The sequence below is a fragment of the Brassica oleracea genome, chromosome C9 (assembly GCF_000695525.1).
Source record: "Brassica oleracea var. oleracea cultivar TO1000 chromosome C9, BOL, whole genome shotgun sequence".
NCBI classification, from domain to species: domain Eukaryota; kingdom Viridiplantae; phylum Streptophyta; class Magnoliopsida; order Brassicales; family Brassicaceae; genus Brassica; species Brassica oleracea.
Window position 1 is genome coordinate 54,273,971 of NC_027756.1, and position 13,762 is coordinate 54,287,732.

Below are 13,762 nucleotides of genomic sequence, written 5' to 3' on the forward strand. Positions count from 1 at the left end.
TTTTCATTCTTTTAAATGTTGAAAAATATCGGTTTGTAAATTTCTAATTAAATTTTTTATGAAAATTATTATTACATTGGATCAATGAATTTTTCACAATCGATTTCTTCCTTTCTTCAACTGTATAACTATGTCCAAAAACTCTGGTTTTGTGCTTAGGGGTTGTTTAATTAATATTTTGTGCTTAGTCTATGCGGAGGCATGGTTGGTGCTTAATTTTAGATTATTACCAGTGGACACTACTATTTGCATTATTGTGTTGTGTCCCAGTGAGTATAACAACATATTATTACTTTTAATAATCTGAAATTGGTTTATCCATTGTAATAGGATTATACGCATCATCAGTGTTGGTATCCTGCGGCTTACGTATTTGATTAATTAATCCATGTGTTTTGACTAGTTAAGTGTATTACAGGTTATAAATAACACCCAATTAAAAGGCTTTCATAATAATTACGAAGATGCCATATTTTAAGATGTCGTTCTCAAAAATATTAAAAATAAATAAGATGAGAAATTGAGATGTGTTATCCTCGTAAGAAATGCATTTTGAGTCGGTTATGTTAGCATCATTTGTATCGTGTTGATGTATTTTACCGTGTCAGTATTACTAAAGAGAGTTTTTGGAAAAAAAAAGTAAAATTTTATGTCTATTTTATACAGATATAAAAAGGTAAAAGGTGGAAACATATATTAAATTAATTGAAATTTTAATAATTAAGTAAAGAAACCATTTGTGTAATCTTAGTCTCGTGGATGTAGAAACAAAAGCCTATCTTTCAAGGTTTATGATTTTAATTTAAGACTGTTTTGCTAATAGAGTTAAATAATTTCCTTTATTTTGTCTGAATAGTTATAGGGCTATACTTATATCGCTCTTTATCCTTGCATTGCATCTAATAATTTTTTTTCTCATGTAGCCTTTGAAAATCAAAAAGGTTGCTCCACATCCGTATAGAAAACGAAAGACAGCTGTCTCCTAGCATTCCGTGCTAGGCTATCCGCCTTTTTATTTTGCGTCCGCGAGATATGAATGATCTGTGAGCTGTGAAAACTATCCTTCAAAATTTCGATCTTTCAAATAAGCTTCAAAAGCTGGTCATTCCTCTGGTTCCGAAACCATCTTCATCAATTAGGAATAATCCGTTGTAAATATGACCTGAAATTGACGTAAGTTTCGTATATATTCCATAGTCCAAAATAGTGATTCGATCTCCGCGCGAAAGGAAAACAAATGAGTCATAACATTCCTTGCACCCATCAAACAGTCAAAACCTTCTAAAAGTGCTATACCAACTCTCTAAGTCGATAATCATAACAATGGACATCATACGCAAGTCGCCAATCATATTACAATAATATTTTGTTTATGAAAGTTCGGTTTATGAAGGGACACTTAAATAGTATATAATAGTATATTTACTGCATTAGATAGGAACAAAAGTTGACAAACCAAAATAAAAAAGACTAAAAGAGTAATTAAAAACAGACTAAAATTGAAACCCAAAAGAGAAGAAAGAATCAAACATGACTTTAAACTCAATAATTGAGATCTGAGAGGACATTGAAAGATGACCCTAAAAAGATAATGGGAGTTGCCACCTCTCATACCCCAAACAACGACAGGCAAACAAACAGCAATCAAATATTAAAATATACCACACTACTATTAATCTATAATGAATTGAATATGTTTATATTTCTGAGTATTTGACAACACACAATACATATCAATCTTTTTACAGTTTCTTCTCTTATTTATTCTTGTGATAGTACATTGTTCTGCGTAGAGATACATTAACAATAATGTATTGATTAATCTGGACCGGTCTGGTTGTGTTATGATACGTCATGTGTTTAATTCAGATCATATTGATAATCAATCTGGACCGGTCTGGTTGTGTTATGATATGTCATCTGTTTTAGGATAAACCTCTGTTCTAAAAGTCTCAGTTTCATATGAACTATGACTAGATCATAAAACACAGTAACACATGTTGTAAATTATTATTTTTTGGATGAATCAGTTTAACATTCTTTCAAAAAAAAAAGATTTGGTGTGTTTGGTCTACTTTTGACCATGTTACTGTAGTGGAGTTGATTTTTTTATCGGATGAAGACGATAAAAATCAGGTTGGATAGTTCGATAACTTTTCACGTGCAAGAACATCTATAGTTTTAGGTTACAAATCGAACTATATGAAAATACAAAACTGGGTTAATCAATATCTGCACATAGAAACAAAATGCTAACTCGTCCACCAATCATAGAGAACAAGTGGCCAATGTTAATAACATATCACTCCATACTATAGATAGTTTTAAACTGACTAAAAAAATGTAAAAAAATTCAACCTATCGAATAAAACACACATATATATATATATACATATAATATAACCTCTTTAAATTAATACTCTATAAATTAATATACACTAAAAATCTCTATAAAATAATATAATTTTATAATCTCAAATTGAGTTTTTGGTTCAATTAGTGTATCGTTAAATTAATATTTCTATAAATTAATAAAAAATTATAGTTTTGGTGTAGTCCCAACATTATTAATTTATAGAGGTTTCCCTATATATATATATATATTTAACCCGGTGGTTCGTATAGTTATGATTTTTTTTTGTAATAACACATTTAATTTCCAAAGCAACATTCCCACACGCACCGGCGATAACGTGTAAACAATGTGCATCAAAAGAAAGAAACCATATTAAAAGTGAATTACGAGGCTCTTTTCTAATAGTTTACAAGGCAATGCTATTGATACGGACCATGTCTTATTATACGAAGAATTAATAACTTTATAAGCGATAATATTTTCAAAAAAAAACTCGATGCCAACGTACCAAACATTTGAAGATTCATTGTACATAACAATATGATTATTTTTATGCAACTGGATCGAATACAGACACAACTGTCAGTACGTAATAGAGAGAGACAAAAAATTTATTATTATTTTTTTTCACAAAAATAAATGTATGTTCATGGACCAATGGGCTTAGAGTCAGGAAGAGGAAGAAGGCCCATTCGGATCCCCGCCATAAAAATTTGAAAACGACGCCGTTGAGAGTAACGTTTGGGTTCCACAACACACAGAGAGAGTGTGTGTTTTTGAGAGGCTTATGGCTTTGATGGGCTATGGGGGAGAAGCATCGTTGTTTGCTTCTGCGTTTTCTCTCATTGTTTTTTTACTATTTGATCAGTTTTATTAAAGCGCGAAGACGCTAATTTTAACCGAAACATCTCTGTCCGGTTTGTTGTTGTTGTTTGGCATCTCTGTAATAAAAAAAAAAAAAAAGAGAAAACAAAACCCTAGAAGAAAGTCTCCAGTTTCCGCCATTGGAGGCGATCACACTGGTTCGTCTCTGATCCCGATTTCGAGCTTTCTTTCTCGTCATGAACTTTATTTCTCTGACTAGGGTCTAGCTAGATCTCTCATCCACTGAGTTTAACCAATTTCATAATTTTGTTTATTGATAAAAAAAATTGGAAATGTCTTACGGACAGCGACAATTGGTTTACTTGTTGTCCGAACAGATGCACAGATTATAAACAAATCTATGTTTTTTTCTTCTTCTTGATTTTGTTGACTATAGTTAGAGATTGATTCAAGATTAACACTTAAAAAAAAAGGTCTTTGCTTGTTTCTTTTTGATCTTTGATTGATTCGTGTAGTAGCAGTTAATTTTGTTAATGGTGAAAATGTGTAGAGAGAAGTGAGGATGGAGATGGATTTGTTTGTCACACCTGAGAAGCAGAGGAACCATCCTCCTTCAGTGAGCTTGGGGAAAACTCCTGTGAGAAGGAAGTTGATAGTTGATGACGATAACGAGGTTGTGTCAGAGAAGAAAGGTCAATCAAGAACTTCTGGAGGTGGCCTTCGCCAATTCAGCGTTATGGGTCAGTGTGAATCTCTCTCTCTCTCTCTCTCTTGTGTGTGTGTTTTGATTTAACTCTCTCACATTATTATTTCCTCCTATGGATTTTATCTCTCAGTTTGTCAGAAGCTGGAAGCCAAGAAGATAACTACTTACAAAGAGGTATTACACTCTCTCTAACTCCTTTAAAATTATTGCTTGCTCTTAAAGTTTTTAGTTTACAAAGAATTAGACCTTGAATAAGTACACACACTTCACCAACAAATCATCCAACTTTTGTTTTGCTATCCAAATACTTCTTTCTGATTAGGAGTTCTGCCTTTATAAAAGTAAATACATTTTAAAACTTTGTTATTAGAAAATCTGAAATTTTTATGTTCGACACTGCTGTGGTTTGGTTGTTGTTGCAGGTTGCAGATGAAATAATTTCGGATTTTGCAACAATTAAGCAGAACTCGGAGAAGCCTTTGAACGACAATGAGGTATATATATCAAGATGGAAAATTTGATTATAATTATGGAAGCAAATACATAAAGCTGTAACTGCATTCCTTCTAATGATCAAATATTAGTATAACGAGAAGAACATAAGGCGGAGAGTGTATGATGCACTCAATGTGTTCATGGCTTTGGATATTATCGCTAGGGATAAAAAGGAAATCCGTTGGAAAGGCCTTCCCATTACTTGTAAAAAGGATGTGGAAGAAGTTAAGGTGTTGTCTCTAAGCTATGCCTTTGGATTTTCTTGCTCTTGCTCTTTGTCACTAATCTTTGGATACTCGTATTTGCAGATGGATCGAAATAAGATTATGAATAGTGTGCAAAAGAAGGCTGCTTTCCTTAAAGAATTGAGAGAAAAGGTGATGATTCTCTTTTAGTTTTTTTATCTTCTGTTATGCATTTGAAGAGATGACAAAAAGCTATTGATGTTGCAGTTACTCTAGTATTCGTAAACATTTGTTTATTTTGAGCCAAGCGTTGAGTAGTAACTGCGTGTTTGAGTCATTCCCTGTTTTGTCTTGATGAAACATAATAATTTATCTATCCTGCGTTTTGTTTATATGAGTCCTCATTGTGGTCAGGTATCAAGTCTTGAGAGTCTTATGTCGAGAAACAAGGAGATGGTTGTGAAGACTGAAGGACCAGCAGAAGGATTTACTTTACCCTTCATTCTACTTGAGGTACTTCAAAAATCTCTTCCCCTGAAGTTTCTATCTAGCTCATGTCTTCTCCTCCATTATTGAATATATCTTCATCTTGAATTTCTCTCTCTCTCTCTGTAGACAAATCCTCATGCAGTAGTCGAAATCGAGATCTCTGAAGACATGCAACTTGTTCATCTCGACTTCAATAAGTACTAAACAACACATTTTCTGTTTTTCTGATATCAAATTCAATCTCTTGAATATGAGATTGATAAATCTTTTCTTTAACCCCTTGACTTCAGCACGCCTTTCTCGGTCCATGACGATGCTTACATATTGAAACTGATGCAAGAACACAAGCAGCAGCAGCAGCAGCAGCAGCAGAAGAGAGTTTCGTCGCCTTCCTCTACACATCAACACTCTTCTGCTCATTCTTCCTCCAGTTCTTGCATTGCTTCTGGAACCTCTGGCCCGGTTTGCTGGAACTCGGGATCCATTGATACTCGCTGACCACCGAGAAAAACTGTGATTCTGCTCCCAATTCCTCAAGAAAGAAGAACAAAGCCATCTAATTTGGTATACTTCAAAAAAAACTATACATCTGGTTTAAGTGCCATTTGAGAGAGACTGTGAACTTATGATCCCATAGTCCAACAGCAAATGTTTGTTCATCTAATTTACAAATGTTTGTAAAACCGATTCGGTTAACTCTTTGTCTGAGGCTATTGATTTTAACAAACTGAACCGTGTTGAACCGGCTGTCTTTATTGTTTCTCAGCTGTATTTGAGGACTTTAAAATCAAACAAGCAAATACTTTTTGGCTAGTTACCGAGGTTATAAAATGCGATTTAGTTAAACTTTTATAATTCCCATGCAAAATAACAAACAAACAAATACTTTTTCTTTTTTTTTGGAAAAGTAAAATAAAGAGACATCACGGCGGTTCGAGGGACACAAAAGCGAATTTGGTTGGGGACACTAGGGAAGAATGTTGGACTCTTTTAATTAATACTTTATATTAATTATGTTTTTTGCATAAATTAATTATGGTTTTTTTGTAACATAAATTAATTATGGTTTCTCACTAGGAAATAATTAGATATTGTTTCTCACTAACTTACTCTACTCATTCTCGATTCCTTTTTGTCATCCCATCGCTAAAGTGTCGTAGTATTATTTAGTAGTTAGTGTCGGCCAGTTCGTCCAACCTTCTTCCCCTTTAGTTAATCAACGCTCGGGTATACGTACTAAAGTTTTCAACAAAACAAATGTATCAATTTGTCTTTTTGCATATATCTGAACACAGTTATATTCATGAGAACTTGGACGAGAAAATAATTAATTATATATATACACCAAAATTTACTCTACATTCTTTAACGTTATTGATAAAGAAAATTCTCTTTCAGTGAATATTTATAATAATACATGATATGAGATAATTTTTACCTGAAAAAAGAGAGCAACTATCAATCTTTCAATACTAACGTTTCTTAAAATATCCATATCTCCAAGAGTTATCATGTTACTTAAAGCCAATTCAGCAGAACGATATATACACATCCACATATATATAAGTTTCATACCAACTATAATTAGCCCGTATTTATTCTACTGATTTCAATAATTTGTAAACTAAGAAAAATGTGACTATGTTCATGACATATAACAATATTTTCGTTATTGGTGTTTCATCTAATATATACACCAAAAGTAAGTTAAACCAATTGTTATAATTTTACCGACTGTCATACCTCAATCATTAATCCATATTTAGTATTGTTATATAGCACACACAGTACATATGTAGCAGTATTACCAGAAAGAAAAATCACAAAGAAACTTATGAGTTAAGCAAGTAGACACACTCCCGCTCCTCCACCTTCTCAAAACCCTAAGCATATATGCATAAAATAAATAAAACAAAAAGAGTCTCACAATTACACTGTGGACACACTCATATCTTATTTTATTCATCTATACATAATTGATATAATATTCAAACATATTCCATATTTATACATGTGGATGTCTATATATGAATAAAGGTCTTTCTTTACCTTTGCCTTCTCTCTCTTTCGCTAAGCTCTTCTCTACTCTTCTTTTCTCTCTCTAAAGCTCTTTCCTTTGTTTTTATTGATGTAGTTCTCCACTTCTTCATATAAGTCTTCACCAGAAAAAAAAAAAAGAGTCCCATCTTTAATTCTTTCATTTGCTCAGAAACAAAAAAAAAAGTTAAGGAGAAAATAGATCATCAAAGAAGAAAGATCAAAGATGGTTTTTTCTTCATTCCCCACTTATCCTGATTCATCAAACTGGCAACAACAAGTAAGTTCTTGATTAGGAGTTCTTGGTCTATGATTTATGTATGTACTCAATTAAAATATAGCAATAAAGAGGATTAAACAAACAAGAAAAGAGGATAACAATATTCTTGTTCCTTTTTTTCACTTTTAATCTTTTGTATATCTGTGGTTGAATTTGAATATACTCATAAAATTAGTTCTTTCTTTCCTTTACTATTTGACAAATTCTAAAAACTTTTTTTGTATTTTTTTGAATCACTTCTTCTAAAAACTTTAGCATCAACCAATCACAAGCACCGTTGGATTCACGGGAAACAACAACAACATTAGCCAGCAATTCCTCCCTCACCATCCCCTCCCACCGCAACCACAACAAACTTCTCCACCACTTCACCACAACGCTAACGGTGCAGGCGGTGGTGGTTCGGGTGGACCTAGCGGATTAATCCGGCCAGGTTCGATGGCCGAAAGGGCAAGGCTAGCTAACATACCACTGCCAGAAACAGCCTTAAAATGTCCAAGATGTGACTCAAGCAACACCAAATTCTGTTACTTCAACAACTATAGTCTCACTCAACCTCGCCACTTCTGCAAATCCTGCCGTCGTTACTGGACATGTGGGGGAGCTCTAAGGAGCGTTCCTGTTGGTGGTGGTTGTCGTAGAAACAAAAGAACCAAAAATAGCGGCGGTGGCGGCGGTAGCAGTAGTAGCGGTAACAGTAAGTCACAAGACAGCACCACAAGCAACGACCAATACCATCACCGCGCCATGGCTAGTAATCAGATGGGACCACCGTCCTCATCGACTTCTCTGAGCTCGTTGCTATCTTCTTACAACGCCGGATTAATCCCCGGACATAATCAAAGCAACAACGTACATGGACTTGGATCGTCTTTGACACCTCTCAAGCTCATGACTCCCTTAGACTTCACTGACAACTTCACCTTACCGTACGGTGCCGTATCAGCTCCTTCTTATCATATGGTCGGTGGAAGCGGAGGAGGAGGAGGGGCGTCGGCTCTTTTGTCCAGTTTTGACCAGTGGAGATTCCCGGCAACACATCAGCAACTTCCTTTGCTAGGTGGTTTAGACAATTCTTCATCTTCCGGGTTGTACCCGTTTGATCATCAAAATCAAACGGGCATGCACCAGCAAAATCCAAAAAATACCTTCTACGACCTTTCTTCTGCTTCATCAGCTATGGTTACAGCCACAGCGTCGCAATTAGCTTCAGTGAAAATGGAAGATAGTAACAATCAACTCAACATGTCTAAACAACTTTTTGGAAACGAACAACATCTTTGGAATTTTCATGGGGCTGCAAGATCAACCGCAGCCACAACTTGTTCGTGGAGTGATGCCTCTAATAATTTCAGTTCCTCTTCTACTAGCAATATATAATCAGCCATCGCTCTGTCGAATCTATTACACTTTGTTAATTTCTTAATGGGTGTTGTATGATTTTATGTACTTAGTTGGGAGTTAGTACATCGATCGATCTTGTAGGTTTTTTCTTTTCTTTTTCTATGTTACTCTACAACTACTAGTTTTTTTGTGTGTTTGTTGATTCTCTTGGTTGCTTTTTCAAGTTTTAAAATTAGAGTTTTCTCTATTGCAAATTTTCATTTTTCATTTTTAAGCATGAGGATATGATCATACATACGAGTTGTGAGGTGTTGTATGATGTTCTACCAATATAGTTTTTTACTAATTTAATATATTGTTGAATGAGGTTCAATGTTCTTTTTGTCCGTTACTGTATATCAAATGTTTCTCGCCTCAACTTTCACTAACGATGCACTTTTCGTTGGAAATGAGACGGAAATAAATGGAGTTTAAGTTGCATGAGGAAATGACGCATCAAATTGTGTAGAAACAAAAATGGAGTTTAAGTTGCTGTTTTTTCACCCAAAATATTGTCACAAGACTTATTTATTATATTTTTTCTATACGAATCAAGTCTAGTTAAGATGATTTTAATCATTTAATTATTTCTTTTATGCCATATGAAGTTATGAACCATATCATTACTTAGTGTTTTGTGGTGAGCATCTGGGTCTAGTACGTCTTGTAAACTACAAACTAAAAGACTATTAATTTACTCTATCTTTGTGAGCTTGTGAAATCTATCCGGATTCCGCATAGTTACATCTCAACCAATCACCCCCAACTGTATAAAATTTACTTTAGAGTTTAGTCTGTAGATTTTTTTGATTTAGCTTTAAGAGATGTAGCTTTAAAATTTTCTACTGCAAAAAAGATGAGGTTTTAGAAAATAAGGCTTTTACAGCTATTTTCTTTTGTTTTTTGGATGTAGCTTTAATTTTTTGGTTGTAACTTTAAAAACTAACTAGACTTTGACCCGCGCACCTGCGCGGGTGTATATTTTGAAAAATATGTTGATATTTGTTTTTCATGTAATTATTAGGGTTTGGCAAAATGAATCTGAGGAACAGAACCGATACTGATCCGAAAATATAGTATCAAACCCGAACATAAATTGATTAAATATTCGAATTATTCAAAATTATGTTATTTAGAGAACCGAATCTGATCCGAACCGAAGTATTTGAGTACCCAAATTTATCTAAAAATAGATTTATATACTTATATATATTAATTATTTTTAAAATCCATTTTTAGATTTAACCTATATAAAACATCAAGAATGATATTTTAAAATTGGTTTAAATACTTGAAAATATATATAGATAGCCAAAAGTAAATATCTGAAATAGTTAAAGTATACTCAAATCACCAAAAATACTTAAAATAATTATTGATTCCGTATCCAAAATTTTAAATCAAGCCAATTGATATGTTAAGCTTAGTTATTCTGATATATGTTATTCAAATTTATAGGTAATATATTATTTTATTTATAGATTTTGAGAAATTTAAAATATATAATGATTTAAGACTTTAAAAATAATTTAAATGGGTTATCCAAACCCGAACCAAACCCGCAAAGATCCGAATCGAACTCAAATCAAAATTTAGAAACATCCTAATAGAGCTGAAATCTTTGACCCCGAAAACCCGAAAACGCAAACCGATCAGAACCAAACCCGTATGGGTACCCGAAAGCCCATCCCTAGTCATTACTATATATCGTATATTGTTATCATATAATTAATCGTATTTTATATGTACCATCATATAAGTAATCATATAATTAATAGTATTTTATACGTACCATCATATAAATAATTACATATATTATATTTTTAAAACTTAATATGAAATATAAAAACCATAATTTGAGTTGGTATTTCAAATTGGGCTCTGTATTGTATTTTTCTTATATATATTACAACATTTTTTTATAATGGTTATTGAAAAATAGTTTAGTAAAAATTCATTTTGAATATATGTATATTTTTGAATCAATTTTTGATATAAATCAACTTTAAATTATTATTTTGATTTGAAATATGTATATAAAGTTTAAAATTTTTTTTATGGTTAGTTTAGAAAAAAAAAGTTTTAGGCAATTAGATTGACCCATTTTCGTATATTTTAAAACTGGTCTAGATAGATAGTTTCTTATAATATGATGGACTTTCAATTTTTCTTAATAACATAAGCCCATTACTTTTTTCTTAATATTACTATCCTTGTTTCTAAACAAAATTAATTTTTTTAAAAGACTACAATCAATGTTTCCAAACACTCCAATTTTTTTATTAGTCATATTCAAATCTCCAAACACTCCAGTTTTGTGCTTGAATTTTAATAATATAGATATAAAGTTTGACTGGTAGTTTTTAAGACTATAGATAAAAATTAAAGCTAAAATCACTTGCTACAGTCCAACCAAGCCCAACCAATCACTCTCATAGTCTTTAACGAAATACTGTAATTAGACTTTCTGATGATTTTGATGTAAAGCAAAAATAATCTATTTGAGACTTTATCTACACGCTAGCTATTTGAACATCTAACTAAATTACCCTATACTCGAATTTGTAAGTTTTTCGAACTAAAATTGTAATTAAACACACATTTCTGCACATTATAATTTAGTTTAATATATATGTTGTTTCTATATCAGTGATTACCTGATGATGTTAAATTTAACACGCATTTAGTTTAATATATGTGTTAAATTAACACATATGTTAATAGCTACCCATTTCTATTTGTATACAATTTAACACACATTTCTACAATTACAATTTTCTACAAATTATATACAAATTGTATACATATAGAAAATTGTAATTTAACACACATTTCTAAAATTATTATATACAATTTTAGTTCGAAAAACAATTTTATGTAATTTAAAATTATATACAATTTTAGAAATGTGTGTTAAATTACAATTTTCGAAATGTGTGTTAAGTTTTTTTTGTAGAAATGTGTGTTAAATTATACACGCTAGCTATTTGAACATGGGTATTTATATATATGTTGTTTCTACTTTCTATATGTTGTTTCTACTTTCTATATAACTTGCAGGCGATTTTGTTAAAGTTAGTAAATTCATGTTTCATGATCTTTATAACATATTGGTTTGAAAACATGTGAAGATCTAAATATCATTTACTAAGAGTATAAATTAAATACGTTATTTACTCAGCAAAACTTATAGGGAAATGTGTTTGTGTAAATACACTGTGATATTGTAAAGTGATTAATTTTAGAATGAGTGTAATGGAGTTGTCTTATATTAATCCATAAATGATGGTGTGATTAGATTATGATATATAGCAGTAAAAGACTAAAAGTATTAAGGGACAATGATTTCGTTATGCTCTGCAGATGGACGTTCTTTACGACTCCCGAGAAGTGCTTTGTCTGCAACCTAACTACAGTTTTTTGCTTATATATGGAGTTGCTTTATAATTTTCATTTATACATGACTTAGTTAATAAATTATTTTCAAGTGTATATTTATATAATATGTCTAGTGGAGATCAACCCGCCAAGTGTATCGTATCACTAGAGTAAGTTGGTGCAATGCATGCATGATCGTCGATAATGCATATCGGTCTCGATCGAAAACGACAAAACCAGATTAGTCCACTCACGATCTTCATAAGTGATAAGCGTCAATTTAAATTGCGTTTCCGTGTAGTACATCTAGATTAAACATAAAGTCGTGATTAATAGTTTGGATATATGTTCTCAGCAGTGTTTTTATACGAATTTTTCTTTACTAACTTGAAGACAAATCATGGAATTTCAATAACATCGTCGGAAATAATAGGACTTGTTTTTTTCAAAAAAAAAAAGAATAGGACTTATATAACTATAATATTTCTTGAAAGAAACATAATAAAAGCGAAGTGAAATCTAACGTCGTAACGACGACCGAATCAATGTCGGAACAATGAGCCTTTGAACAAGACCGACGCGCCTTGGGAGAGAGCAAGAGGCTCGTGATGCGTACAGACCATTAGGAGACAAAAGTAGGGGAGGCCCCATGCGCAAAGATCGAGAGATTCGATCTTGAAACTTCACGCGCTCCAATGCACGCATGAGAATTTGAGCCAAGAACAAACGCTACAAAATCTCAAGACTTCTGTACTTGTGATTTTTCTTACATGTGACTGACAACCAATCTCACTGCTCCAACACGTCATCAAATTATTGTCTTTTTAGCTTTACAAAATTATTGTTGTGATTAATTGTACAAAAAACCCAGATATATTTTCTCTATGCTGCTTAATTTGCTTAATTTAATAAAAATCAATATTTCTATTTTTTTTACTGAAATATTTTCATATATTGTATACAACACATGGTCCTAAGATTTTCTTAAGTGCTCATGATCTAAAAATCTTGTGATTGGCTACACGAACATTAAATTTGTTTGTTTTTGTATTGCAAGCAAGTTCGTTAAGATAAAAAAAAGTTCGATAAGATATTGGTAGAGAAGGACACACTTATATGGATGGGGAATCTTCATTTTACTTATAAAATTTGATAGGACAACTTGATATTCATCGCATTCGCATGTACTATTTACCATGTGGGTCATAGGCTGGATATTCACATATTTGAATATTTGAATCATATCAATGCTAATCTACAAAACATATTTTATATTTAATGGGTTTTAAAGAAAAACTCAAAATCAATAAAGTGTCAAATAATCATCATATTTAATTAGTGAGTTTATACTTTTTCTTGCAATTATATACTGTAAACATATTTTGACGTATATTTCATAAATTTTTTTTATCTCATACTGTGTAAAATTTGATGTTATAATTTTATATTATTTTATTTTGGCTATATTCGATGTAATAATTTGTTAGAAACAAAAAGAAGAGTACGTGAATATATATATATATATATATATACATACGTTCTATGATCACTCGGTGTGATAATTTTTTTTCCCACTAAACTTTTAATTTTATTAATGATCAAAGTAATCTTTTATTAATATTTTGTTA

The 13,762-nt window shown here is 31.9% G+C and overlaps 2 protein-coding genes across 2 annotated transcripts; both read left to right on the plus strand.

Moving 5' to 3' along the window:
* Positions 1–3,140: 3,140 nt before the first annotated feature.
* LOC106315734 (transcription factor-like protein DPA) lies at positions 3,141–5,831 on the plus strand. The gene is made up of 9 exons (XM_013753547.1): positions 3,141–3,378; positions 3,732–3,921; positions 4,018–4,061; positions 4,310–4,381; positions 4,472–4,612; positions 4,691–4,759; positions 4,982–5,080; positions 5,183–5,253; positions 5,347–5,831. The coding sequence occupies exons 2-9, from the start codon at positions 3,744–3,746 to the stop codon at positions 5,552–5,554; spliced, it is 882 nt and encodes a 293-aa protein (XP_013609001.1). The 5' UTR covers positions 3,141–3,378; positions 3,732–3,743; the 3' UTR covers positions 5,555–5,831.
* A 1,298-nt stretch (positions 5,832–7,129) lies between these two features.
* On the plus strand, positions 7,130–8,901 carry LOC106316249 (dof zinc finger protein DOF5.1-like). Its single transcript, XM_013754124.1, has 2 exons — positions 7,130–7,373; positions 7,629–8,901. The coding sequence occupies exons 1-2, from the start codon at positions 7,320–7,322 to the stop codon at positions 8,751–8,753; spliced, it is 1,179 nt and encodes a 392-aa protein (XP_013609578.1). The 5' UTR covers positions 7,130–7,319; the 3' UTR covers positions 8,754–8,901.
* The last annotated feature ends 4,861 nt before the right edge of the window (positions 8,902–13,762 follow it).